General features: G+C 49.3%; 13 protein-coding genes across 13 annotated transcripts; 6 read left to right on the top strand and 7 right to left on the bottom strand.

The window, feature by feature from the left end:
- Positions 1-2,173: 2,173 nt before the first annotated feature.
- On the top strand, positions 2,174-4,261 carry M437DRAFT_53877 (uncharacterized protein; the record flags this gene model as incomplete). The annotated part of the gene is made up of 2 exons (XM_041022599.1): positions 2,174-3,651; positions 3,715-4,261. 2 exons carry the CDS (start codon positions 2,174-2,176, stop codon positions 4,259-4,261), a joined length of 2,025 nt encoding a protein of 674 aa, XP_040877674.1.
- Positions 4,262-4,913: 652 nt separating this feature from the next.
- Positions 4,914-6,337, bottom strand: M437DRAFT_86370 (amidase signature enzyme; the record flags this gene model as incomplete). Its single annotated transcript, XM_041028442.1, has 3 exons — positions 4,914-5,072; positions 5,126-6,024; positions 6,082-6,337. The coding sequence occupies 3 exons, from the start codon at positions 6,335-6,337 to the stop codon at positions 4,914-4,916; spliced, it is 1,314 nt and encodes a 437-aa protein (XP_040877675.1).
- An 836-nt stretch (positions 6,338-7,173) lies between these two features.
- On the top strand, positions 7,174-9,041 carry M437DRAFT_53933 (major facilitator superfamily transporter; the record flags this gene model as incomplete). Its single annotated transcript, XM_041022605.1, has 2 exons — positions 7,174-7,768; positions 7,819-9,041. 2 exons carry the CDS (start codon positions 7,174-7,176, stop codon positions 9,039-9,041), a joined length of 1,818 nt encoding a protein of 605 aa, XP_040877676.1.
- Positions 9,042-9,748: 707 nt separating this feature from the next.
- On the top strand, positions 9,749-10,794 carry M437DRAFT_53498 (chitin deacetylase 1; the record flags this gene model as incomplete). Its single annotated transcript, XM_041022535.1, has 2 exons — positions 9,749-9,886; positions 9,943-10,794. The coding sequence occupies 2 exons, from the start codon at positions 9,749-9,751 to the stop codon at positions 10,792-10,794; spliced, it is 990 nt and encodes a 329-aa protein (XP_040877677.1).
- An 85-nt stretch (positions 10,795-10,879) lies between these two features.
- On the bottom strand, positions 10,880-13,481 carry M437DRAFT_77028 (uncharacterized protein; the record flags this gene model as incomplete). Its single annotated transcript, XM_041026730.1, has 5 exons — positions 10,880-11,666; positions 11,713-12,047; positions 12,097-12,426; positions 12,474-13,152; positions 13,342-13,481. The coding sequence occupies 5 exons, from the start codon at positions 13,479-13,481 to the stop codon at positions 10,880-10,882; spliced, it is 2,271 nt and encodes a 756-aa protein (XP_040877678.1).
- A 1,062-nt stretch (positions 13,482-14,543) lies between these two features.
- On the top strand, positions 14,544-16,561 carry M437DRAFT_53730 (uncharacterized protein; the record flags this gene model as incomplete). Its single annotated transcript, XM_041022579.1, has 6 exons — positions 14,544-14,722; positions 14,774-14,858; positions 14,910-15,010; positions 15,060-15,306; positions 15,362-15,999; positions 16,054-16,561. 6 exons carry the CDS (start codon positions 14,544-14,546, stop codon positions 16,559-16,561), a joined length of 1,758 nt encoding a protein of 585 aa, XP_040877679.1.
- Positions 16,562-16,648: 87 nt separating this feature from the next.
- M437DRAFT_53579 (uncharacterized protein) lies at positions 16,649-16,954 on the top strand (the record flags this gene model as incomplete). The annotated part of the gene is made up of 1 exon (XM_041022549.1): positions 16,649-16,954. The coding sequence occupies one exon, from the start codon at positions 16,649-16,651 to the stop codon at positions 16,952-16,954; it is 306 nt and encodes a 101-aa protein (XP_040877680.1).
- Positions 16,955-17,218: 264 nt separating this feature from the next.
- M437DRAFT_86375 (uncharacterized protein) lies at positions 17,219-17,785 on the bottom strand (the record flags this gene model as incomplete). Its single annotated transcript, XM_041028443.1, has 1 exon — positions 17,219-17,785. One exon carries the CDS (start codon positions 17,783-17,785, stop codon positions 17,219-17,221), a length of 567 nt encoding a protein of 188 aa, XP_040877681.1.
- A 683-nt stretch (positions 17,786-18,468) lies between these two features.
- On the top strand, positions 18,469-18,822 carry M437DRAFT_53655 (uncharacterized protein; the record flags this gene model as incomplete). The annotated part of the gene is made up of 1 exon (XM_041022561.1): positions 18,469-18,822. The coding sequence occupies one exon, from the start codon at positions 18,469-18,471 to the stop codon at positions 18,820-18,822; it is 354 nt and encodes a 117-aa protein (XP_040877682.1).
- Positions 18,823-18,954: 132 nt separating this feature from the next.
- On the bottom strand, positions 18,955-20,886 carry M437DRAFT_53555 (amidase signature enzyme; the record flags this gene model as incomplete). Its single annotated transcript, XM_041022543.1, has 1 exon — positions 18,955-20,886. One exon carries the CDS (start codon positions 20,884-20,886, stop codon positions 18,955-18,957), a length of 1,932 nt encoding a protein of 643 aa, XP_040877683.1.
- A 1,091-nt stretch (positions 20,887-21,977) lies between these two features.
- On the bottom strand, positions 21,978-22,316 carry M437DRAFT_86377 (uncharacterized protein; the record flags this gene model as incomplete). The annotated part of the gene is made up of 3 exons (XM_041028444.1): positions 21,978-22,112; positions 22,161-22,219; positions 22,274-22,316. The coding sequence occupies 3 exons, from the start codon at positions 22,314-22,316 to the stop codon at positions 21,978-21,980; spliced, it is 237 nt and encodes a 78-aa protein (XP_040877684.1).
- Positions 22,317-23,571: 1,255 nt separating this feature from the next.
- Positions 23,572-24,237, bottom strand: M437DRAFT_53589 (uncharacterized protein; the record flags this gene model as incomplete). The annotated part of the gene is made up of 1 exon (XM_041022553.1): positions 23,572-24,237. One exon carries the CDS (start codon positions 24,235-24,237, stop codon positions 23,572-23,574), a length of 666 nt encoding a protein of 221 aa, XP_040877685.1.
- Positions 24,238-25,128: 891 nt separating this feature from the next.
- M437DRAFT_67840 (gamma-glutamyltranspeptidase) lies at positions 25,129-27,059 on the bottom strand (the record flags this gene model as incomplete). Its single annotated transcript, XM_041025005.1, has 3 exons — positions 25,129-26,424; positions 26,478-26,846; positions 26,895-27,059. The coding sequence occupies 3 exons, from the start codon at positions 27,057-27,059 to the stop codon at positions 25,129-25,131; spliced, it is 1,830 nt and encodes a 609-aa protein (XP_040877686.1).
- Positions 27,060-27,080: the final 21 nt, after the last annotated feature.

The raw sequence follows: 27,080 nt of genomic DNA on the forward strand, positions 1-27,080 counted from the left end.
CCTGTCCTGAGGATCCACAATCCATTGTTGAGCACAAGATCACTTTCCTTGTTCATACTTGACAAGTAAATTTAGGCGGCTAGGTTTAGAAGAGGCGCCCTTGTTGATAGCATTACAACTAGCGATCGTCCCAGCGACATTGGTTCGGGCGGTGGTCAATACTTTCGCCTGGAGTTGTGGATCCCGAGTGTGCAATAACCGCAATGCAAGCAGCAACACTGGCCGCGGGATCGATAGTGTTTGCTTCTTGGACGTATTCAATATAGAGGAATTGGTCTGGAGCCCGTTCGCAAGAAGTTGCCTTCTTGGTAAGAGATTCGAATTGAGAAGATCCTACTCCGCCTGGTCCCCCGCGCACACTGATGATATGCCTGTGAGATATCTCATCTGGCTACAAGAAAATATCAGAAGTGATGACCTTTGAAGCGCTCAAGCCACCTTGAAACGGATGAAATGAAAGTCGGTTGAAGTCGTCAGAGACCATGACGCTCCAGACCCTGAACATGATGCCTTGCTATGCAGTTGTGCTTTCTGCCGAGGTCGACGGAATCAAGCCACGAAACTATTCTATTGTATCCTCGGCAAGGACTTCTTCGCAGAAGAGGTAAAAGCAAAAGCTAATGATGATCAAGCTTGCAGTCTGCAACGCTTGAAGGATTCAAGACACAAAGCACCGACATCCTTTGGTGTGGGTCGGCAGGGACAGTGGTGCGAGACGAGGCTTTGAAGGACAGGCTAATTCCAGGCACAGGTGATTTCGCAATAGGGCGCATGGGCGTACCCGTGGTCTAGAGATGGTTGCTCACCGAATGTTGCATATAGAGGTCTGTATGCCGATGACTCGACTGAACACGACTCTGTTAGTAAAGAGTAATGTGTCGTTCCGAGTAGGAGTTCAATGATTAAAATAAAGTTAGGAGTCAGGGACTGGTCGTTGAGTCGTTCACGAATACGGAACCTTGCGTTCTCGAAGAACTCTGTACAATCTGATGTCGGAATCCTCTGGGGCTTGTTTTGACTATTAACCGAATCCAGCCCGTGCACACATGATGAGCAGATGCTGGATAGAAGTGACATTCCAGTGACATGTGCGCCGACTTTCGACGAGATGAAGCCGATCCGCAAGACTGTAATTTGGCCGTGAATCGATATGCTTATACGCGCCGGAATGATAGTAGATCGGTGCGGTGCTAGGGCATGCCGTTTTCAAAAAACAGATTCCGAGGTCGAAGGGCAAGCAACCTACGTAGGTTCGAACCACTTTGGAAGATCTACAATGGCCGCGGCGGGTCATCAGGACTATGCCACCATTAATGCGCCACATGCTCTGCGAGTGTGTGAATGCCATCACGTTCGATGCATGGAACGGAACAGTTGTATATTGCAGAGGCCATCTTGCATGCACACGCCTAGGAACTGACAGGTCATTCGCTTCCAATTTGTTAATGAAGGCGATCCAGGCAAGCTGGCGGTGCTGGGCTAAATTCATCGTCCCGAATTCTTTTGACTTCATGCACAGACACGCACTCCAAACTCCCCAAAAACAGGGTCCGTTCGGAGATACCTCATTCGGTGGAGTCGTCCTGATCCTGGGGCGCATCGCAGATACTTTTGAGCGATTCAAAGATCATCGTATGCTTGGGTTGCTCTATGGAAGCAAAGCTCAAGAATTATCTGGCATGATGCAGATCGACTGAATTCTACAGTGTCGGAGATCAAATCAGATCTTGACCTCTCAGAGTTCCGGCAGACAAGAAAAAAGACTTTATTGCAGCGTCTTTTTCCTATCTGTCCCATGATTTAATCCGCACCCGCCCACAAGCAACCTCGCCCCCACCTCTCTTTAGCGTACTTGTAGCCGTCTCTCGGGTCCACTTCTCAACCAGAGTGCCCTCTTTCAGTCACCCGTCCACATCTCACTAAGAGGCATATTTTTTGCATTCGGCGCCCTATTCGGTCGCAAGATTTATTCGCGTCAGGACAAGCGAGCAGTCTCGTATTACAATTTGAAGTCGTCGCGCTCTGCGAAAAACTCGTAGGGGACCATCGAGCCACCTGCGGCAACAACGACGACGACATTCGTTCTTTCCCATAAAACCACGCATCCTCTGGAATGAATCACACCGAACAGGCGCAGCCATGGCCGCAGCCTCAACACATGGACATTCAAGATATGCAAGACATTGACTTTGCAAACTTCCTCGACATTGGTGACATAGGCGACATTGGTAACATCGATGTGAGCGACTTCCCCTCCCTCGACGGGCCTGATGGCCGAGTCCTGGGTTCAAATGGCCCTCTACACGACTTTGGCACCGAGAGCTTCGAGCTTCCGACACAATTGGACGTGCAAAACTTCAATCAGAATCAACAATGGGCACAACCCCAAGTGCCGCAGAACATGTATCGTGCGCCAAACGTAGTCCCGCCGACGCCAAACAGTTACGACCTGCAAGGCAATGCGCGTCATTACATGGCCCAGCACATGGAACAGGGAGCCGGTCCCTTTTACGACCAACATCGACGGTTAGCAAAGGAAGACAATATGGCTTTCACCCCTCTAGTCTCGCCAGCCGTAACTCCGAGAGACTCGACCTTCCAACCCATTCCCGAGTACACCATTCCCGGCGCTTACTTCAGCCCACTCACGTCGCCAGCTCTGCATGCACAACAGCAGCAGAATCGCAGCTATGCCCACAGCCACTACACCAACCCGACGACGGCCGACAACTCGGCTGCCGCTTCGCCGCTCGACCTCAACATGGATGTCGACTCGCTGAAAGATGTGACGGACAGTGCTCCTCGTAGAAGCAGACGAAAGCCTCAAGCGCCGCATTCCGCAGGTCCTGCTGCCCGAGTGCGACAATCTCCAATCGTCAAGGCCCAAAGACGTCGCTCGGCTCACCTCTCGACCATCATTCCCCCACGTGAGGTCGCCAATGTCTTGATGGAAGCGCAGAATCAATCGCAGAACCAAGGCTCTCGTACTCCGTCTACCGAGTGTTTGCCGTCGTATCTCGAAGAGTCAAGCACAGAGTCGATATCACCTGAAGCCTTACCCGATTCGGTCATGGGCCCCCCTCCTCTACCTTCCTCAGCCTACCATTCCCCTGCCTTGCAACCTCAGAATCATTCTGCGCCTGCTCCAACTGCTATTCACTCTCATCAAGGGCCGAATGCTCCGTGCCCGGCTACTCCTGCTTCGCTGATGTCTATTCGCAAGAGTCAGCAGCAGAATGGTGTGAATCGTTCTGCTGGACCTCATCCAGGCTCAGGTCAATTCCCAGTGCAATCACAGGATCAGATGAACATGCTCGAGGACCTGGCCTTGCCTCCATCAGCAGCTGAACCTGCCCGACCAGCTTCTTTGAGCAGAATCGACACAACATTTTCTACCGACAATACCCCTCGCTTAGCCCCAGCTATTAAGGGCACGCCTAGATTGGCTCCATCGAACTCTACCACGACAAGCCCCATGATTGGAGCTACACAATCGCCTGCTGTCGGGCCATCAGGCAAGAAACTTGAACAAAAGCGATCGCAAACTGCGAAGAAGCGCGGTAGTGTCAGCAACGTTTCAGCTCTTGTCAGTCCGGCTATCCGACCAAAGATCAGTCCCAGCATCAAGCCTTTGCTTCCCGAAGGAGGTACGTACAGTCACTGATCTCAAACCAGGAATTCCAATGTTTGCTGACCATCATATATAGGTCTTAGTGAAACTCAACAAGCTCTTCTTCTCGCGTCAAAGTCAAACTACACTCATCTGCTCGAAGGCACTCGCCTTCCTGGCGTTTCGTATCCCGAGTCTTTATCCATGGGCTTGACTTCGAAACGCACCTCACACAAGATTGCCGAGCAAGGCCGACGCAACAGAATAAATGAAGCCATCAAAGAGATGCAAACACTACTTCCCAAATCAAAGGGTAAGGGTAAAGCAGAAGATATTGCCGATGAAGAGGAGGAAGCCAACGCCAAGGAGGGCAAGGGCAACAACACTGCCGAGGGAAGAAGTGCAAACTCCAAAGCTGCCACTGTGGAGAGCGCTATCGATTACATCAAGCTACTGCAACAAGAGAAAAACCATGCTTTCGAGATGCTCAAGAAGAAAGACGAGGAAATGGCCGCCTTGAGAAAGCAACTGCAGGCTGCCGACATCACTACAAACGGCAGTGACTCCGCTAATGATTCAGTCGTTGCTAGCAGCAGCGAGGAAAACGGCGCTGAGCCCGAGAAGATGGAAGGCGTCAGTGCTTCGCCGTGAGACTGACTTTCCATGCCGTTCTCTGCTTCGTTGCCAGGACGGGTTTCTATGAACAGCCAAAATGGGGTCGGGGTTGATAAAGCGATAGAACTCCGCTTTTGTTCGTGCCTCCTTTTCTACGCTTCTGGCACTTGTGTTTTTAATTCTGCTCGCCCTTGTTCCCCTCTTCTCTTTTCTTCCGGCCTTTTTCTTCACGCGCATTATAGGTGGCTGGGTCTCTCTATTAGGAGAGACTTGAGGTTCGGTTTTGGCGCATTCTTCTAACTTTCTCTCTTGTTCACGCTTTCTTTTGTTCTAGATATCCGGCGTATCAGCCTCCTGCTTGGTCTTGGTCCACACCTCATTATACCTATACTTCAAAACCGAATGAGAAAAACATAATTAAAGCTCTATCAAATTCACGTCACTGCTTGTTCACTTTTCGATCTGACTGCAGCTCATGCTTCGATAACATGTGCTATTTGATATCTATCTACAAATCGGAAGCCTATTCGATCAAGCTTCAATGCAATACTCCCCTGCATCGACATACAGGGGTGTAGTAGTTCCGTAGAATAGCATGTGCCCGCTTCCGTCAAAGTTCACAAGGATCACAGCAAATCGGAGGTTTTTACCAGGGCTGATATAAATGCTTGAATTTTGCTTGTCTAGCCTATTTCCAGCCGCCCTGTACCTCGAAAATATTACCGACTGCCTTACTGACAGCCAGCAAATGCCTATCATGGTAACGAGGAGCAACAAGAGAAACACCAATCGGCATGCCATTATCGCCTTTGAAACCTGGAATGTTAACGACTGGTGTGTGCAATGCCTGGAATCATATTAGCTAGTGAACGATCGAAACTTCGATAAATTTCTGCTTACTGTCCAGATCAAGCAGAAGGCTGCACTGCCCGTCTTCTCAATTCCCAGTGGCGCCTCATCAGGCACGCTAGGAGTCAGTACTGCTGCATACTTACTGAGTATGTTATCCACAACTGGTCTCGCAGCCGCAATACTGTCGAATGCATCTAATTGCGCCTTGCGTGAGATCTTTGTATTGTTCTCGACATGACCCACTAGGTATTCTGATAAATTGTGCTTCGTCGTGGTATATTCTGGCAAGAACGCTGTGCGGCCATCAGAGTTGAGCACCGTGGCGTGCCAAGAAGGAAGGTCCTTGAGATGCTCAGGAAACTCAATCTCTTCAACCTCTGCACCTTGAGCACGCAGCAGGGACACAGCCTTTTCCATCGCAGCAGCGCCTCCTGAGCCTATTTGTGGCCAAACCATGGTCCTTAGTACAGCGAATTTTGCGCCTTCGACACGGAAGTTCGAAGGGGCTGGTTCGTCATCTGCTAAGGCAAAGACGTCGGCAAGAAGATCGAGGTCCGCAACACTGCGAGCATAGAGTCCGAGTGTATCGAGAATCAGTGAGTAAATCTTCTGACCTTCGCGAGTGATCGAGTTCCAAGTTGGTTTCAAAGCGTAAATACCATTGTAAGAGCCAGGTCGGATCGTGCTGCCGCCTGTCTGCGTACCCAGACCAATGGGAGCCTGCAGGTCTCCTACAGCTGCGCCAGAACCTGAAGAGGAGCCGCCAGGAGTACGATTTGGATTGTGCGGGTTGCGGGTTTTGGGTCCAACAGTAGTTGCAGCAAATTCAGTAGTGGTCGTCTTTCCGAGAATGAGAGCGCCAGACTTTCGCAGTATGGCAACAGAGCCGGCGTCTACTTGGGCAGCGTCTTTGGCATAGATGGGCGAATTAAACTGTGTCGGCATGTCTGCGACTTAGTTCAGTCTTACAGCCGACAGGTGAGTCTTTCACGTTGACATCTCACCCTTTGTATAGATGACATCTTTGACAGCTATAGCCACGCCGTGCAAGGGACCACGTTCAGATAAAGGAACTTGATCCAGAGCTTTCGCCTGTTTGATCACATAATCCGGGTCAAGATATGCCCATGCTTGGACGGCCTCATCTCGAGCATCGATTCGTGCAAGCAACGATCGCGCATATGCCTCTACTCTCAGTTCACCAGCCTTGATCTTGTGTAGCACTTCCGTGGCTGTTAGTTGGTATGGCTCGACATTCATCCTGCTTGTTGTGACCTCCGTCGGAGTGAAAACTTATGAGTAGCGAAAGAATGCGACTAGTGGTACTTCAGTGTCTTGTATGACACTCCGTGCGATACACATGGCAGTATGGACAATTTGTCCTTTTGGAGAAAGATGATCGCCTCGGCGCGTCGGCCGAGAGCTATAAGATAGGCCACATCATTTGATTGTTGTTCATGCGAAGTTGACGACTATCACGCTTCTCGATGACTAAGGACGATCGCTAGCAGCTTATCATGTCCGTGAAGACGATATGTCAGTGACGACCAAGTTGTATGGCGCTGGCCGATGATGTCGGCTCAGATTGACCCGATGGGGTCGGTCTTGGCGTCCAGTTGGAGACCTCCGGCCAGGGCTGCCTTTTGCCGTGAACCATCACCACCTTTCGTAGGATGTTTACACAAATTTTTGGTGCTAGCTCACGCGTTTACGGTATCCCACAATTGCAGCGGTTTGCAGACGTTGCCGACGCTCAGATAGGCAGCTCGTGAGCAATCATCGAGGACAGACACTATGTACTCGCGGGATTCTGCCACGGAGATCTGCCACGGATGTTCTAAAATGGCACCTTACCACAGTACGGTCCGAAGGATCTCTATCCGGCATAATCTTGAGATACCGTAGTCATGGAAGCCGAAGTCTTTTGATGACATCTTTCATAGCTTTCCGCTTTCCCGATGTTGTGAACTTCGGATCATAGGCACACGTATGATTACTATTGATCTAGGTCGTATCAATACTTGACATCTGTGACTTGAATCCGCAGCCTCTTCTGCTGTGTCAAAATGATACAACAGAGTATCTCAAGAAGTGACATGGAGAAGAACTGCCCCACAGAGAAGCACGTTACTGAGGTCGATGCCACAGCACTCAGTCTGTTGCCAGATGATGGACGAGAAAACACTGCCACTAACGAATCAGCACAAGGCAACAAAGGACTCGATCCTGATGGTCTGCAAGGTCCAGACGACAACAGCGACGCAGAATCTGTTGGAGGTCAAAGGAACACCATGTCATCGAAGCGACTCATGATAGCCATTCCAGCTCTGTCAGTCTGTCTATTCGTCTCATTCGTGGACCAAACTTCCGTATCAACAGCTACACCTGCCATAGCAGATGATCTCAATACCGGAACTGCTACTTCTTGGATTGGAACATCATTTCTCATTGCTTCAACGGCATTTCAATTGATCAATGGCCGCCTCTCGGACATCTTTGGGCGAAAGAATATGCTACTAATTTGTCTTTTCCTGATGGCCTTAGGAGATCTCGGATGCGGATTTGCCCAGACTGCTGCACAGTTATTCGCCCTTCGATCAATAGCAGGTATTGGAGGTGGTGGCATCAACAGTCTTGTTATGATCATCGTGAGCGATATCACGACGCTTCAAAACCGCGGAAAATACCAAGGTATTAGCATCATAGCTCTACAGTATCACTCTGCTAACCTTGCGTATCAGGCTGTATCGGTGCCATTATTGCTCTTGCAAATGGAGTCGGCCCCTTTCTGGGAGGTGCTGTAGTCGAAGGCGCGACTTGGCGATGGGTCTTCTGGATGATACCGATCATGACTATTCCCACAGCTCTTGTCATTCTCTTCTTGCTGCCCTTAAAACATTGTTCTGGCAATTTCGGAGAGAAGATGAGAAAGATCGACTATGGCGGCATAGTGCTCAACATCGCATCCACTCTTCTAATTCTTGTACCTCTGTCAGGAGGCGGTGTTACCTATCCGTGGTCATCTGCCTTTTTCATCGCTGCTACCGTCATTGGTGTGATCTTGGCGATACTTTTTGTTCTCTATGAATGGAAGGCCGTCTCTTTACCTATCATGCCACTTCGACTGTATCGAGCTCCTCACTGTTGGGCGCTTTATCTTCAAACAGCCATGATCGGACTGGTTTATTACGGAAACTTCTTCTATCTACCCATCTACTTCCAGTCAATTTTGAGATATTCGCCGCTAGTGTCTGGAGCTCTGATCTTACCGGTAGTCATAACGTCGTCTGTCACATCAATTCTGAGTGGTCAGTACATGGCCAGGGTCGGTAGCTACATGCATTGCATTGCAGCGGGTTTCTTTCTATGGACTTTAGGGAGCGGGCTCACTCTCATGTTCGACCGCGACACCGGACTGGCTCGACTCATCGTTATTCTCATCGTCGAGGGTGCTGGCATTGGACTTACATTACAACCCACACTTGTTGGATTGTACGCTAACAGCCGAAGTGAAGATCGAGCTGTCACGACTGGATTGCGCAACTTCATCCGCACAGTCGGAGGGAGTTTTGGTCTCGTCATCTCTGGTGTGACTTTGTCGAACACACTGAGCTCAGAATTGAAACGTGCTGGTCTCGCATCAGACAGCTTGATTGCTGAACTCACCTCTTCTACATATGCTCTTGACAAACTCGACTTGACTGATTCGTTGAAGGAGAGAGTCCTGGATGTGTATATGCTAGGGGTGCATCATATCTTTATATTCTTCACAGCATGTGCGGCGTCCGGGTTGCTATTGACCTTTGGGGTTGGCAATACTACTCTAAAGGCTCCAAAGCAGGTTGACGTCGAAGCGCCTTGTGATGAGAACAAGAAAGCGACAATCGAGCTGTCAGGGCAGCATCCTGACGACAGAGAGCTGAACTTGGAGAGTGGTCGTGTCTCGAAGAAACCGACTGCGTAAGAAACTACAAGACCTTTCCCACTCCAATACCATACTTTCGTTCTACTGTAAGATGCAACAAGTTTGGCACTGTGCGAAATTGCACAAGGTGACCCTGGCCGCGTTGTGTAGAAGCTTGCACTACGTAGAGCTGACGCGCCACTTCTACCAGCAGCTTCATTCTTATCCGTGACTCCACTCCAAGTATCGCTGAGACACTGATAGATAGTTTTTATGAGCTTGTCGGGTGCCTTCTCACATTCTGGCATCGTGGCAACCGCAATTTGCTTATCTTCACAATGACAATCTTATCTCAAAACAGCTCTTGCCGTGCGGCGACAAGTGCCCCGATGTGGATTCAATAAGGAAGGCGCCCAGAGTCGACAACCCCACTACCTTGCAAAGTGCAAGAGATAGGGCAACATGCAGTTGCCACGCAACTTGACAAACTCGGCTCATGTGTCGCCGCTGCCAAAGCTGCTTCCGATGACAGAGAGACTCTTTCGGACCCTGAACAAGACGGGGATAATGAGGCATGAGCTGATCGTCCTTACAATGCCGATGGCTTGAGCCTTGAAGCAGTATGGTTACGGTTGACCGATAGGCACATATTGGGGCACGAAAAGACAATCCGCGATTTGCACATATATGGGGAGGTGCAGGTCTGCAGTCTGTCAGACGCACTACAACTCACAAATTCAAGTCATTTCTGCTCACTTTTGCTCAATATGCCTGAAGTATATGCTGCACACCAGGATTACGCATTCCCTAGGAACTTCAAGGGATATGGAGAGAAGGGCTTGGAGGGTTTAAAGTGGCCCAACAATGCCAAAATTGCAGTCTCGTTCGTTATCAACTACGAAGAGGTAAGCTCTGACAAAATTCCCGCGGTCTATCAAGGATGTGAGCTAATACTTAACAGGGAGGCGAGCGATCAGTGCTGCATGGAGATGGCCGTTCAGAGACATCTCTCCGCGAGTATCCCGCAGAGCCGGATATCAATGAGCGCAATTATAGTGCCGAGTCTGAGTTCGAATATGGCTCTCGCCGTGGATGGTGGCGCATGTTCAAACTGTTCAACGACTACAAGATGAAGTTCACACTTTATGCTGTTGGCTCCGCTTGCGAAGAACAGCCCGAAGTTGTGACTCGATGTGTTGAAGAAGGTCACGATATTGCATCTCATGCGTACAGATGGATCGACCACAAGAACCTGTCTGTCGAAGCTGAGAAGCAGCACATTCGAAACGGCATTACTGCTCTGAAGAAGCTCGCTGGGTACGCTCCCAAAGGATGGTACTATGGCCGTCCATCACCACAAAGTAGAGCACTCATTCCTCTTGTGTACGAGGAAATGGGCGAGGAGCTTCTATGGGCCAGCGATACCTATGCCGACGATATTCCTTACTGGACTGATCTTCCTCAGGAGCGCAACAGTGAGAGTCCTAAGGGCTGTCTGATGCTCCCCTACAGCTACGACTGCAACGACTTCAAGTTCCTCACTGCAGCCACTGGCTTCCGTGATCCTAATGGCTTTTATACTCACATCAAGAATGCGTTCGACGTGCTCTACGAGGAAGGAGAAGCAGGTGAGCCGAAGATGATGACTATTGGCCTGCATTGCCGCATCATCGGAAGACCCGGCCGTTTCAAGGCTCTGCAAGATTTTGTGAAGTACATCTCTGAGAAGGAAGGCGTGTGGGTTGCGACCAGGACGGAGATTGCTGAATCTTTTAGGGAGCAATTCCCTTACAAGAAGGGCCAGCTAGCGTAAATTAGTGAACTGCTGCAAATAAACGATCAACCAGTGTCGAAGAAACGCCGTTCATTCGTGGTACACACAAACTCTTGGATTGCATCTAGGCTCTATAGTTCCAATCGCCATCAGTCGCGGTCTCATCAGCTCCCATCTGCATCACTGCGTCTTGGACAGGATCCAAGTTATACGTACTGTCATAGCATTCCCAACTCGTTCCACTGTAGCTTTGCCCAGCCAAACGAGAACCTAAGACAGATTCGTTGACACTAGACGCATTTTCCCTGACCATTTCATCCCACATCCGCCAGCCTTGCCATCCGCCTGGCGCCTCCTCATCGACTTCCATGAATGCCTCTCTGACAGCGTCTGAGATCATCGGCATCTCGATGATGCTAGTAGGTTGATTTGGCGGTACCTGAGGAATCGTCTGTTGAGTCTGCTGTATCCGAGTTGATACGTTGGAAACATTGTCAGAGTTGACGTGATTTTGGCGTGGTCGGTCGTATGACCGAAGCGAAGGACCCCGGTTGACAATAGACTTGAGCAAATTTCCCGAAAGTTCGTCAAAAATGTCTCGATACTTGACTGCACCTGGCCACTTCTCGCCAAAAATAGTCAGACTTTGAGAGCAGTCTCTTGTCGCTTCAAGGATCTCGTAGGAGAATAGGGAGCGGTCCCGCCAGATACAGTATACAAGGGTCAACCCAGCTACAAAGCATGAGTGCAGAGATATCATAGTATATGTGAGGGTTTTGTTCTGGTTCAGTCGCTTGTATGCGACGCATACAGAGGTCGCTGAGCGAGCGCAAATCAGGAATCGTGGGTCTGATGTCTGTAGTGATGGAAGGAAGACGGTGAAGAGGAAAAGAACGGACTTGTGGTATTGTCTGCGAAAGGTCAGAAACCAATCCGCAGTCTTTTGTTCATACTTACAAGCCGTAGAAATCTCTAGCATCGAGGTAGGCACTCTCTGGATCGTACATCCAAGTAGTCTTGTTCCCGTCCTTGGGGGTCTGGGGGCACTTCTCCAGCCACTCATCCAGATCTGCTTTTATGGTGGCCATTTTGCGATCACGCTTAGCCTGCTCTTCGGCTGTGCCATTCAAAACGTCTCTATCAACCCTGAATACAACTTTGTGGATTCGCGAGTGGATTCGATCGAGTCGGATGATGTGTATGAAAGGCTCAACATTGGACCAGACGCCTTGGGCGGGACTAGGAAGCTCTTTGTGAGTGAGCGTCCAGAACTGACTGCCAGCACTTGGAAGCTACAGAGTGGTAAGCATTTTCCAACGACACAAGTATCATTGCGGTTACCTCAACATTGATGTCCCTGTCGGCGATAGCAAAAGCTCGGCCAAGTACGATACTTGTGGCGCGATCGAGACAATAACAAGACCAGAAGATTCTTCTTCGAAGTTCTTCGTCTCTTGCTTGCTTTTCTGAGTCTGTGCGTGGTGCTAGTCTTTTCCTATGTAGGCCCATCTCAATACAAATTGAGGTAGCATAACGGATCTGGGACCAGGCTCCAGCGCCATATGGGGATCTTTGGCTATGTACACCAAGCAGCACGAGGAACTGAAGACTTGCAAGACTGTGCTGCTCTAGTATATAGCTCATCGGCGCTGTGGCCGCCGCAAGATGATGCTATAAGCCTTCAGCTTGTGATCGCAATATAATGCAGCACTTCTTACCTCAGGATCGACGCTTTGTACTCTTCTTGTCAAAGACAAAAATCGCGTCGTAATCGCATATATCAAGTGGAAGATACTTCGCTCAACAGTCGATAGAGCTCCAGAGATGTATTGCTTTGCAAAAATATCTTCGTAGATGCTTCGATCCAGAATTGGCCAGCGGGTATGGATACGCTCGAAGAATATGTCAAATAGCATGCGAGCTTGCTGTGTCTCAGGAAACCCAAGAGAAGCTGTATCGGAGTGGATTGATTCAGGTGGGGTTCTCGGCTCTGATCGAACTTGTTCCGGCGATGATGCTATCTCGGTCGTTGCCCTGGACTTTGCTTGTCCAAATATAGACGCTTGGATGACTCGTGAAATGGTAGCCCCAGAGCTAGAGCCGATATAGTACGGCTCAAAAGTTGAGTCAGTTGTACCAGAGGCACATAGAGAGAGATAGGCTACGCCTCCTACCAAGGACGTCCTCTGCTCTAAGTCCATGTGATCAGACATGAGTTTTTTGGGAGATGAGTTGGGCGAATGAGCCTGCGCGACATCATCGGCCTCTGGCACATTCCAAGGACCGTCGTTGATGGTCTCTCGGTGATCCTGTACATCATTGAGGAAGTGGTCTTCAGCATGATCGGGCAGTCGAGCTTCGAGGAATGCAATTCGTTCTTCTAGAGCGCTGATATACCTGTCATATCCTCAATCTCATTGTGATCAGGACTACAAGGTAGAATGTTTACATACAATGACTTGCCGCCTGGATACTGAGGGCGAACAGTTTTCTCATAGGCACATGCCACTCCTGCCTTCTCACATGATTTACAACGAGGACGGGCGCCGTCACACTGAATCCGTTAATGCGAAGTCAAGCAGGTACGATGCATCCAGGAGCCATACTCGCTGTTTTCGACGCTTACATCTCTTGCAAGCCAGCGATACACGGGCCTTCGGTGGTGCTGAGGCGGGTGGACCTGAAGTGGTGGCGATAGGGGAGTTCGACGCGATCACATCATCCATGCTGGCCTGTCCCGCTCCAGAGGTTGATCCTGAGTTCGTCATTGTCACTGACTTTCAAATCATTTTGCTGGGCGTAGGCAGAATTTGAGCCGATGGCGAATGCCTCAGAAAGATGGAGACCCCGAAAGACACGTGAAGCGGGGCCAGCATGTTCTCGAGTATCGGTTTACTACGCTGGGGTTAGCGGTCTTCCTGTATAGTCGTTCTCTGAATTTCCAAGCCACCATGAAGATGCACCAAGAGCCGATAGATAGGCCAAGATGAGCCAATGAGAATCACTAGAATCCAGCAATCTGGGCCCAAGTAGGCGAACTAAAGACCATTTTACGAACTTGCTACACGATCAATGCTAGGAAGATGTTCTGCTGAGTTTGCACCAAGCGACATCAGATCAAGCTCTTTCTAGGCTTCAGAATCAGTTCTGTCCATAATTCACGCCGTTATCCGAAGAATCCTTTATCAACTGCCGTGACGGAGGTCATCTCCCTCGGCGGCTCTGATCCGACGTCTCGTCGCTCTTCCTACAAAAACCACGTCAATGAATGTGCGTCGGTCTCCCGCCACATGATAAGGTCAGCCTGAGACTCAGCCGTGGGTCTCCTTGAGATAGTTAGAAGAAAGGCATGACAGCGCCAAGCATGGGGAGAAATGTGGGTTCTGGCACGTTGTCGTTATCTGCGGAGAGCGCTCCCGCTGTCTTTGTGCCCCAATCGCTAGGGTATTGCCATATCTTTCTCAGATTCCCGTTCAAATCACAGCCAGCCGTCTATTAGATCTTCATGTGTTGCTACTTGAGCCTATCATGACGGCGAAGAGACGTCGGTCAAAAAGTGGCCGAAACAGCTGGAACACAGGTCATGCACCTCCATGGCATCTGGTGTAGGTTTTCCGATCAATTGGTATAAGTGCTATGCTGCTCCTCACCCTTCAAAATGTGTGGGGGGGGCATAAAAGTCCAGTCCGTATTCAGCTTGCTGCAGACACCTTTCAATCTCGACAAAGCCCTTGTGTTCGGACTCCAGCAGAAAACGATATCTGCCAACTGGCGAGTGTCTGCGAAATATGGGCAAGCTTTCGATGCCGAGTAAGGCCGAGATGGCTGCACCTTTCCAGTCCAAAGAGGCTTTCATAGATTTCTTGAAGGCTCCTGAGGGCAATGAAGGCCATGCTGTGGTTGGGGATTCAAGATGGTCAAACAAGGACTTGGCACCAACACCCGTGAAAGACAGGACATGGACATGGTGAGGATCTTGTTTGAGGCACAGAGTCACGGTTATCGCTGATCGTTTAAGGTACAACTTACCTCTTTACTGGTTCTCTAGTCAGTTCTCCATCGTTGGTTGGAACACTGGAAGTTCGCTGGTCACCGTTGGCCTCGTAAGCGGACCATTAATGAGATTCTGCAATTGATATACTAACATTGTTCAGACATGGCAGCAGTCCTTCATATCCGCGTGCATCGGCTCATTCCTCGCATCTGTGATCGTCGTCCTGATGGCTCGTCCAGGAGCTAAATATCACATCGGCTAGTAAGTCTGAGTCGGAGATACAGCAATTCCTGGACCTAACGATTTACAGCCCAGTGCTCGCACGTTCAGTCATGGGAATGTACGGATCATACTTTTTTGTCTTCATCAGGGCTATGGTTTGCATCGTCTGGTATGGCATCCAAACTTTCTATGCCGGAAACGTCCTCTCTGTGATGTTCCGCTGCATTTTTGGAAATTCCTGGAACAATCTCGATAACACGCTACCGCTGAGCGCAAACGTATCGTCGAAACAACTTTTGGCATTCTTCATAGCGTGGCTCATACAATTTCCAATCGTAAGCTGTTCTGCAGAATCTGAAAAGCTTGCGTCACTGTGCTAATCTTGCTCAGATGTGGGTTCATCCTAAGAGCATCCACTACATCTTTACGGTCAAAGGATTCACCATGCCGGTGGCTGCTTTCGCTTTATTCGGATGTGCCATGAGTATGGGTGCAGGACTAGGAGATATGGACATTGCTTCAAAAGCCGGCGAGCTCTCATCTTCGGTTACACCTCTAGGCTGGTCCATCATGTCTGGTATCAACACAATTTTTGGAGGCCTGTCACCCATGCTAGTCAATCAGCCCGATCTTGCTCGCTACTGCAAGAAGCCTCGAGACGCTGGACTTCTTCAAGGCCTTTGTGTTTTCTTCCCTACAGTCCTCGTCTTCTTCCTTGGACTGGCCTCGACGACATCTATCCAGATTAAATGGGGAACTGCCTACTGGAATGTTTGGGATCTTCTCGACGTTATCCTTGACCACCATTTCAGCGCCGGTGCTCGTACTGGCATCTTCTTCATCGCGCTCGTGTTCTTCTTCGGTGTCTTTGTGACCAATATTGGTGCCAACTCACTTCCATTTGGTGCTGATATGACAGGTCTGATTCCCAAGTTCCTTACGATTCGCCGAGGTCAGATTCTGTGTGCGATCTTGGGAGTGGTTGTCCAACCTTGGCAGCTCATGGCCAATGCATCGGCCTTCCTTAGGTATGTCCATATGATGGTGATCGTCCCCCTTGACATGAGACTGACAACGCGCAGCTTCTTAGGATCATACAACATCTTCATGGCGCCACTCTGTGCAATCATCATTGTTGACTACTTTGTCGTTCGTAAAGGCAACCTACACATACGGTCATGTTTCAGTGGCAGCAAGTCAGGCCTGTATTGGTACTGGTCAGGCGTCAATATAGTTGGCGTGACCGCATGGCTTCTGGGTACAACAATGGGAATACCCGGTCTCATTGGACAGTATCAACCAGAAATCATCAGCTTGGCGGCAAAGAACATGTACAGGCTCGGCTACATTCTAACTTTCACAACGGCAGCGACTGTATATTACGTCCTTAGGATATTCATCAAGCCACGCATCTTCCCCATTGGACGAGAAGACTCGCCTTTACAGTGGGAGTGGCTAGCGAACGAAAGACGCGAGGGTTTCTACGAAGATGAGAAGGAGGGTATTGAGCTCTTCGCACCTGCCACGCCGCCTGCGATGGAAGCCGAGGAGATTCGGATGAATGGCAAAGCGTACGGACTGAAAGTCTGAGACCAGCATCGGTGATGCATATCTTTCATTGGCAATGGAAAGTTATCAGATTTTGTGTTCATTGACAAGTTTATACATAAGAGGATTATGGAGGAACTGTACTCTTCTATATTTCTACTCGAGGACCACGGAGCTTGCCGAATTTTACGCCTCACATACGACACAAACAGAACATCTCCAGACGTGATAACAACAGCATATAGGAAAATGCTAATCACTCTACTTGTTCAAAGCAAAAGGACAAAACGTACAGCAGCAGGGATTCCCACGTGGTCACCCACCGTAGTACTAATCTGCCGTTCAACTGCTTATGTATGGCAGAGCGGACGGGATGCCCAGTTTTCAGCTGACTGTGGCCGTACGTACTTGAAACATCACTTTTCTGGTATATAATCTAACAATCAGCCCACACGATTGGTGCTATCCTGCATCTCAGTACCTGACGGGACGTTATCATGCGCGCTGGATACTTCGTCTACGATCCGGACAACAGCCAGGTCTACGGACAAGCTAAGTACAGTGATGAGAGCGATGTCGTCCACCGACTCATGGTCTTCTGCTCCACACCTAGTGTTGATGGGGTTGCATTTCTGAGAACCCGAGTGGCCGAATTGCAAGCAAAGCTTAAGAGTTGTGCTTGCCAATACTAGATACTGCCTATGCTTCCTCGACAACAAATTCTATGGGGTCAGCGTGTATATTGATGGGACTCTCTCCTTCAGCAGCCTCATATTCGTTGTATGGCTCATCATCATCAAGGAGAACGTCGTCTTTGGTTTCCCACCACCAATTTGTGACTTTTTCTTCGCCAGTGATTACAAGTCGATGTCTGTGCCCAACGTGGAAGCGTGGTAATCCCGTCCCAGGCATGTTCCGATGCATGATGAGAAATGGACATTGTACCTCCAAATCTACCCCAGGATACAACGTAATATGATACTTCTCATCGAAGTTGTTCTTTCTGCAAGAGAACCCGGGACGCTTAGGTCCCTTGGTGCTTTCTAGATGGATAGGAGTGGGAAGCTCGGTGGACACATCGTGAAGTTTGAAGTTGTGTCGTCTGAGAGCCAATTGAGGATTGAATATTGTAGGCCAAGTAAAGATTGTTATTGGAGCTGGAGCAGTGAGCTTTAAAGTGATAGTCAGGGTAGGTTGCTGTTCGATATAGATATCTGGTGGTAGTGAAAGAATTGTTGATATGGTTGGTTGTATGATGGTTGCCATCGTGAAAAGTTGTTTGTGATTGCTGTCAGGTCGAGACTTGCAGCATGACCTTTCGACCGAGGTCCAAAACTGAAGGCTGTTGCATCGAAGATATAGCACTACTGTGATATATGTCGTACAGTCACAAATGTGGCTGGTAAGGAAGGAATCATTCGCCAAGGAGGCGCGTCATGATCATCTGTCACCAACACTCCTTCCTTCTTCCATCCCCAACATCAATGCAAACCCTGCAGCTGCAACTCACGAGCAGTCATTGCCAAACATTAGAACAAGGTTCCTGCCATGATGCGCATCAATCTGAAGCAGAATACTGGTAGGCGGTCACATGGAAGGTCCTCTACAGCGGCCACCCGAGATTATGAACGCGCTGGCAGTGATACAAGGCTCGCTGTCGACTCACGGAACCAGGAATGGTTATGCTACAATTGCCAGAGCCACGCGGCCAAGGTATCACAAAACCACCTGCGGATCATCCCAACCTCACTGCCGACGACTCCGAGCAAAGCGGGCGAGTGCGGAGGATGCAGCATCAATAGTTCATGCAGTGTAACTACCACGAAAATAGCAAGAACAGCAAGAACAAAAAATATAGAGATAAATGCATGTAATATTGAGCAGCGAGATGTCACGTCAAGTTTCGCTCATCTTTTTCATTCAGTCTTTTGAGCACACTCGAAAAGGCAATGGCTTCAATCAATACCAAAGATAGCGATGCAATATCTGAAACAAGCACACTCGCAGGAAGTCTGTCAACAACAGACTACGTTCCAAGAAAGAGCACCAACAAGAACAACAATAATAACAACACCAACTTCATTGCATTGCAGACTTTACTCGAGGCACCAGAGCTAGAACAGTCATCCTCATTGCATGCCCGTGAGACTATCGTAGAGTCACAGGCGGTTGTCAAGAAGAACAAGCGTCGAAAGATATACTGGATCATAGGATTAACGACATTCGGCTGCTGTACTGTTCTGGGGGCCATACTTGCCGTGATATTCGGCCCCCGACCTGTTCAGCAAGAGCATAGTTGGTGAGTTCTTTCACAGCAGACTGTATGTCATAGCTCTTAGCACTGCTAACTTGACAGATCGACGGAAATGTCTGTCAATTTGGTTTTCAAGTTAAGATTACGATGCTTTACTTCATATCTCTTGATATCGACACATCTAGAAAAGGATCTGCTCGCCAGTAACACCACTGTATCCAGCCTTCGTCGCACCTATAACACCAGCCTTGACCAAATCCTGCGCAAGACCAAAGATCATGCCATCGCAACCTTTAGCCGCCAAGATATCAACACTGACTGGGAGGTATTCCGTCTGCAACGTAATGTTTGACTTGTACGCTGCCTGTCCAATAGGCAACACAAAATCGGGCACACCAGAAAAAATGGAGATTCTGCTGGTCGAGAAACCAGTGGGTATCCCAGGGGGGCTCCGATAGGCGTTTCTGTAGGTGGTGGTTCCTGAATTGCCTACGTAAAGCCCTAGAGTCTCGCTGCAGGTCTGCTCATTGGTTACGAACACTGTTTCGTCGATCCAGTTGCCGAAGGTAGTCTTGTTGGCTATCGCTTCATCGACTGTGGAGGGAGGAAAAGATGCAGCCCAGCCCCAACGAGCAAGGGGCACAGGGTTCACAAAGGGGAGACGTCCTGAATTTGCCGCAGAGTAGTCGGCGTAGAAGGGGTCGCGGACCGAAGACGTTTGTTGGCCGATGAGAATGGGATAAGTGATGTTCATCATGTCGATGAGCGAAGATGTGACGTTTGAGGGATGGCTTTCGGACCATTGCTGTGTCAGATTCAGGGTGGTGGACGTGGCATTGAGGAAGGTTGTCAACTTATCCAAGAAGGAAAGGAGAAGACCATCGGCTTCAGAACTGTTAGAAGTAGGCCAACCTATCGTCTGAATCTTTGAAGGGTAAACGTGCGAGAGAGTGACGTTATCTCCGTAGAGTACTTTGGAGGCATCAATCCAAATATCAGGGTGTCTTGTTAGGAAGCCTGCAGTATCCATCTGTGGCGCCATGGGCATGACACCTTCAAGCGAGACCATGCCCCATGTAGGTCTGTTACCAAAAAGGCCTTGTACTTGTGAGGGATTTCTGATGCTACCGCCAGTGTCGGAGCCCAAAGTTATATCCAGCCAATCATATGCAGCAGCTCCTGCCCCTGGTCCGCTAGAGGATGATGAGGTGTCTTGATAACCATCACCACGAGGGTTGAAGGGCTCGTGGTAGTCGACCCAATCTGCTGTTGCGACTTCTCCGTTGGCAAATTGTGAAGTCTTCATCTTACCCACTATGACAGCGCCAGCGTCGATGAGCCGTTGGACAGCAAGGGCTGTCTTGTTTGCAGGTGGGTAAAAGTGGTACCATGCTCTGTTACCATTGGACGTTCTCAACCCAGCAATATCGTAAATATCCTTGATTCCTATACGGACACCCGCGAGTGGCTTTCCAACTGTCTTTGTGAAGTACAAGCGGGAAGGTACTGCAATCGCCAGCGATTGTCCTTCGACATTGGCGGGCAATACCGAAAACGAGCCATCCTTGTTGGCAATAGTGGTTTCCAAGAAAGCACCTTGAAAATCACTGAAGAGTTTCCATGCCTCGTGGACAGCGCCAGTAGAAGTCACGAAATAGGGACCAGTGGGAATGGATGAAGTGTTGGAGGCAAACCCAACGGACACTACACCGACACTGTTGTTGCCGGACAGTTTTGGCGCCGAGAAGCCTGGATATTTGTGGCCAGATGTGCCCGAATACTGCACATAGACAGTTTCAAGGAATCCTTTACTGAAGACATCGTCTGAAGAGACATAAGAAGCGATGTCCTTACTGAAGTCCTTCTCACCATATCCGAAGGAGTCTGCATGGACAACAGTAAAGGGAAGCAATCCACCAGCGCTGTCCAAGGCTTTCTTTAGAGGCTTTGAGACGCTGATTGTTGATACAACATTAGGAGGAATATAATAGGAGGCTCCATCTAATTGAACGGTCTGTCCAGTAGGAGTGAATTTGAAAGCGAAGGATGTGCCGACAATCTGGGATAATAAAAGTAGCGCGGCGGAAACAGACCGGTATTGGAGGATTAACATGATGGCGGACGAAGGACAGAGTGAGAGGACCAGGTGCTATTCTTGCGACAGCGACTTCCGTAAGTTTTATACTCGGCCTATCGAGTCATTCAACAAGACTCACCCAACATGGCAGCCACGAGAATCAAAATATTAGAATTAGTCACTACAAGCATGCGAACCCTAAACCCACCTTCCTCCATGAATGTAGTTCAGTTCAGCGATATACTCGTTGAGCCTGTGATTGGAGATAGGCGAGATATCGCTGATCTGTACGCAGTACCGATCGCCGGATTGATGATAAGCCCACATGACAAGCGACCAGGCATGTTATTGCAGTGAGTGTATCTTGACCCCAACCATGATTCGACTCGAGTATACTCAGAAAGATGCTCAGCAAGCGTTGGTTTGAATAATGTAGGCCAGTCATGCATAGGCGGACCTTTGCCTATCAATCCCGATGCGGGCTGTGCAGAATGCTGGGCATTTCTTGGACCCTCCGAATTCGCTGGCTTCTAGGTATCTGCCCTTCATTGCCGGCAAACAATCATCGTGGTATGCGATGACTCTTGTTGCAATAAAGTCTTTGTCGATGCAAGCACTTTCTGACGGACGTCGTGATGTGTCGTAGTCAAGAGAAGTCCATCGGCTTAGAGGTGAGAGGCATGTGGAATTCCTTAAAGAACGTTCAAACGTGAAAAGTTTATAACCAACATGCATCGACACTTTTGGCCAAATTCTTCTGAGGACGACTCTTCCAGTAAAGCCCTCTTGCAGACTTCATACTCAAGGATGTCTGTCGTCTTCAGCAAAGGGTAGAGTAGGTCGAGCAAGATACTCTGTCCGACGGTTAGACTCCTCACGTTCTTGATGCACATCACTTCAACGCACCTGGTCATAGCTCACAACTTCTCCGCATCACAAAATGAACTTGTCAACCCCTCGTCATCAAGGTCCAGATTATCATTCACCAAAATCCAATGCAGAATAATACGAATGGCCACAAGAAGAGTAGAGACGATGTAGAAGGTAGGTGAATTATCATATTCATGAGCCGGCTGCGGCATTTCTGTCCTGATCATAAAAATACATGATAGTCGTGCTCAAACCCTTTACTTGGGGTTGGTAGGGTGGATGCTCTCGGGGAGAGCCTCCTCGAGGCCCTTGGGAGCGACATTTTGGATGGCCTCAGGAACCATAGAGGGACCAGTGGCGTGAGATTGAGACTGGTTGCCAGTGGGGTGCACCTGACTGTATGAGTTGAAGATTCGTTTGGATCGATTGTGGTCAATTACCTGGTTGGGAAGGGCATTCTCGACCTCCTTGGGGGCGTTCTGCTGAATGCTCTCGGGGACTGGATTTTGTGTCAGTAATGCACGTAGAAGGGCGATGGAAGTATGAAGCCTACCCTTGGAGCCACCGGTAGCGTGAGACTGATCAGTTCCAGACATGTTGATTGATTCGGGTGGTTATGTGATTGATTGAAGAGTAGAGTAGTTGATGGATGAGGAAGAGAAAGTCTACAGAGGTAGACAAGTATACTTATATACCTACGATCAAGAGCTCGGGCTCCAAGATCTCAATCCTGGTGCCTGAGACCACGATGTAATGATGAGCCGACCATTTTCCTATGCCCCATGGCGTTCGCAGTCAACATGTAAGGTTTCATCGACGAGTGCGTGACAGCTTGGCTGATATGACGATATATCGACATACTTGGTGCATGCCATGAGGCTCGGTCGCTCTGTTTGCGGGAGATTAACCACTAATGACTTGCTCATGTATAACGAACTGGGTACGTATTTCACACATCACGACAGGGAGATGCATGTTTCGGGCTAATCATTACTCCACAGTATGAGGAATTTAAGCTGCGTCACTGTAAATGCCCCACTACTGGCCGTACGTGGCGTTCGGTTGCGGGTTTTGTTTGGGGCCGAATATCTGGACTCTTTCTCATTCAAACACCGTCACGAAGTTCATCACTTGGATCACGCGACTTCATTGTCAAAGGGCAAGAGTCACAATGATGTGAGGACTCCACAGGAAATGATGACTGGGCGAAGTCATGATGTATGAACAACAGAAGGAGTGGCACAAGCGCAAGAATAGTCGTATTGAGGAAAACCTCATCAATGTAGCACTACTCGGTGATACTATTCGTTGAAAACCATTACTATCGAGATGATCGCGTTCGCACTGTATCAAGTGCAGCTGCTCCATAAAGCGGTCCTGTTTGAACTATTCGGAGTACTCTCCGAGGCTACCAATTTCGTACTTGCGCAAATTTTATTTCCTGTACATTTTTCTGAGCCTATCTTCTGAATCTACACCTACCCGTGTGATAAAACACGTCGTGTATAGCTGTAGGGATGCATAATGGTTGTAGGAAACAAAATGTTTTCCACTGAGAGACGGAAGTTGTGAACTCTCCGTGAACGTGCCTCTGCTTTCCAAAAGGATTGTTGCATAGTTGGAGAACGATGAATCCAGTTGAGAGTTACAGATCTTGGTACGAGGGGAGGCAGCACTGAAGATAACTTGATCACTTGGCACATGTTCAATTGTAGAAAGTCAATCTCCGATTCTCTATGCAATTCCCTGATACAATCTATTCCCTAAGTCCCAAACCATTGCTATGCCGATCAAAAACACAAACATATACATGAAGACTTCTCAACATGATGAATCCTCCTTCAAGTCACTCTAGTACGTGGTAGGAGCAGGAGTAGGGGTAACGAGGCTCAATCCACCGTTGGTAGAGACGCAGCGAATGCCCTGGGGATATTCGTGGGCTGGATTACAGGCGTAGTGAGTGGCTTGGGGAGTGGTAGTGACGAGAGACAGGGCCCCATTGGTAGAAACGCATTTTGCATTCGGGTATGAATGAGCGGGGTTGCAGGCGTAGGTAGCTTGAGCAACAGGAGTGACGAGAGACAAGGCTCCGTTGGTAGAAACGCACTTTGCGTTGTTTGGATAGCTGTGGGCGGGATTGCAGGCGTAGTGGGTGGCTTGAGGAGCAGGAGTCACGAGAGACAAGGCTCCGTTGGTGGAAACGCACTTGGCATTATTCGGATAAGAGTGGGCAGGGTTGCAGGCGTAGTGAGTAGCCTGAGGCGAAGGAGTGACCAGAGTCAAGGAGCCAGAGACCTCAGTGCAGAAAGCTCCGGCTGGATAACTGTGGGCGGGATTGCAGGCATAGCCAGATGTTGCTGAGGCAGTAGGAGTGACCAGAGAAAGTGCTCCGTTGGTCGAGACACAGGAAACACCTTCTGGATAGGAATGTGCCGGGTTGCATTGATAGGCAGGGAGTGCCATAGCCTGAGAGGCAGCGAGGAAGGTGAAGACGGCGGCGGTCTTGAAGGAGTTCATGTTTGCAGAGTTGATCTTGTGCTTAGAAGATTCGGTAGAAGTGATGTTGGAAGATAGAAGTGTAGAAGAGGTGTTATGAAGATGTAATTGTTTGATGATAAAAGAAAAGACTGACATCCCATCTATGCTACCTTCTTATATCCCTTGTTCTCTGGCCGTCTCAGAAAGAAGAATTGATGTTGTGACGTCGCTGTGTTCTAAAGAAAGAAAAAGTTCATCGTTCGACTTGCTCTGTGCACTGAAACCATGGTTCTTAAGGAGATCAAGAAATCTGTGGAGCAACGCGAGCGAACCGTTGATGAAGACCTACATTGATGGTAGCAGCGTAGAGTCGTCTCTCGGGGCGACAGCGTGTAACCTGAGGCCAGACACCGCCCCATCGTCACTTTGCCCGTCGGTGGCGGCCAAGCTTGCGAGATAGAGTTCGAGGCTCTTGAGTCGAACAAAGAGCGTTGATTTTTCTTCTTAGGCGCCTCATATGTGACACAACTCTCAAGTCCCTCGTGACTACTGTATCAAGCGAAGGCGAATCGCATATCGAGCTACCCACATGGCAGAACATCGATCTTCTCTCCAGATGAATGGGTATTGCTGCTCGAGTGATTTGTCGACAAAGGAGAGCAGATCAAAAAACAGCCGAAAGTTTGACAGATCCACGTGCAACGGTTTCTAGGGTCTTGCTTCTAAATTTGGACTTTTCGAAGTCAGTGAATACCGTGGCTCAAAAACTCTCGAAACTCTGCTCAATTACCCAAAGCAAGGTTATGGAATGATAGGTTGTAGGATCTTCGCAGATCCAGTGGACTGTGCTCTATTGGTGGTGACACCAGGGAGAAGAGAACAAAGAAACAGCATGACATTTCTCATATTACAATAGCATTTTTGAACATCTTACATCCAAGGGATTGCGTGACCATCAGCTCTTGGGTCACTGCCTGCACTCCAGACACCACGGTCTTCTACATGGTCGACATGCCATCTGATAACCTGACCTCTGCCAAAGAGACCTCTGCCGTGTCCTTTGATAATTTCGACATTGTGACCCATGGCGCGCAGCTCATCAGCGATTTCCTCTGAGATACCGTCTTCCAGGTAAACAGTCTTGTCAAACACATCACCACTGTCGGGCATGCCTGCTCCAATACAGATACGAGGCGCATCGAGCGCTGCCTGTGGGGTCATCTTGAAGACGAGCATATTCAGTAACACTTGAACGTGTCCTTGAGGTTGCATAAAGCCACCCATAACACCGTAGACAGAATGCAAGCTTTGATCTGCCTTGTTGGTGATGAGAGCAGGGATAATGGTGTGGTAAGGACGCTTGTTAGGTGCGTAGACATTAGGGTGGTTTGCCGGTTGTAACATGAAGTTGCAGGCACGGTTTTGAAGGGTGAAACCACATCCCTTGGGGATAATGGCAGTGCCGAAACCGGCATAGTTGGAGTTGATGAATGAGATACCGTTACCTTCGCTGTCAGTCGCAGCAAAGTAGACAGTATCAGAATGGTTGTGTGCTGGAGATCCATGGTCAGGAATGTCACCAGCCTTCTTGGGGTCGAAGAGCTTAGCACGCTCGGCCAGGTACTTTTCCGAGATGAGCTCCTGAGAAGGAACCTTGACCACGTTGGGGTCTGCCACCCACCAGTTGGCATCGGCAAAGGCAATGCGGAGAGTCTCGACAACAGCGTGAATGTGCCTAGCAGAGTTGTGGTCCTTGTCCGACCAAGCGGGGATCTTGCCATTCTTCTCCAGCTCCTGGAGCATACCCAATGCCATCAGAGCGACAATGCCCTGACCATTGGGAGGGTGTTCCCAGACATCGACACCCTCTGAGCTCTTGTCGTGCATTGTCTCTCCATGTGACTTTGCGATGCCTTGTCCACGGTAATTGAGTTTGATAGGGTCAACTTCTTCGCTGCCCTTCTCCATGTGGTTCTTCAAGTCCTCCAATGACATGAAGCCTCCCAAATCCTGAACGACCTTTACCAGCTCTTCTGCGATTCTTCCAGTGTAGTAACCAGCTTTTCCATGTTTGGCAACCTCGCGGAAAGTCTGTGCCAGGGTAGGATTGCGCATGATTTCGCCAGGCTTTGGAGCGCGGCAACCGTCCTTTGCACTTGGATCTTTCTTGAGCATTTCGGCGAAGTTGGGCGAGGCATCCCGGATTGACTTTTCGGCCTTGGACCACTATACGAGATGTCAGCAGAGTGCCTCAACTGAGATGTGGTTTAAGTACTCACGTAGTAGCCCATGATTTCCGAAACAGGGAAGCCCTCCTCTCCCAACTCAATGGCAGGTGTCAAGATTTGTTCCATGCTCAACTTTCCACTGCCAAACTTCTCAACCACATCAACCCAGCCTGCTGCAGCTCCAGGAACAGTGACTCCGTGTGCACTGTGCATAGGAATTGTGCCTTTCTCGCCGTCCTTGATACCAAGGGATTGTCGTACTTTCTCGCATGTTGCGTTTCCTGGAGCTCTGCCAGAGCCATTCAAAGCATGTACTTGCTTGGTCTTTGCATCGTAGAACAGACAGAACATGTCACCACCGATACCTGTGCTACCAGGCTCGGTCATGTTCAGACCAGCGGCAACTGCGACAGCTGCATCCTATATTCTGTCAACCTATTACTTCTGTGGGTAGAGGATTCAACTTACTGCGCAGTTTCCACCTTGTTGCAGTATTCTCAAGCCACAGTTTGAAGCCAGAGGCTGTGAACTTGACACAATACCCTTGGTACTGTGTACTACACTTCTACGACTGGGGAAAGCGACGAACTCCGGGTCCGCCGCAGGGTAGATAGCTTGGGCATTAAGAGGCATGTCTGTAATTCAGGACTGGGG

The sequence above is a fragment of the Aureobasidium melanogenum genome (genome assembly GCF_000721775.1).
Source record: "Aureobasidium melanogenum CBS 110374 unplaced genomic scaffold scaffold_18, whole genome shotgun sequence".
Classification (NCBI taxonomy): domain Eukaryota; kingdom Fungi; phylum Ascomycota; class Dothideomycetes; order Dothideales; family Saccotheciaceae; genus Aureobasidium; species Aureobasidium melanogenum.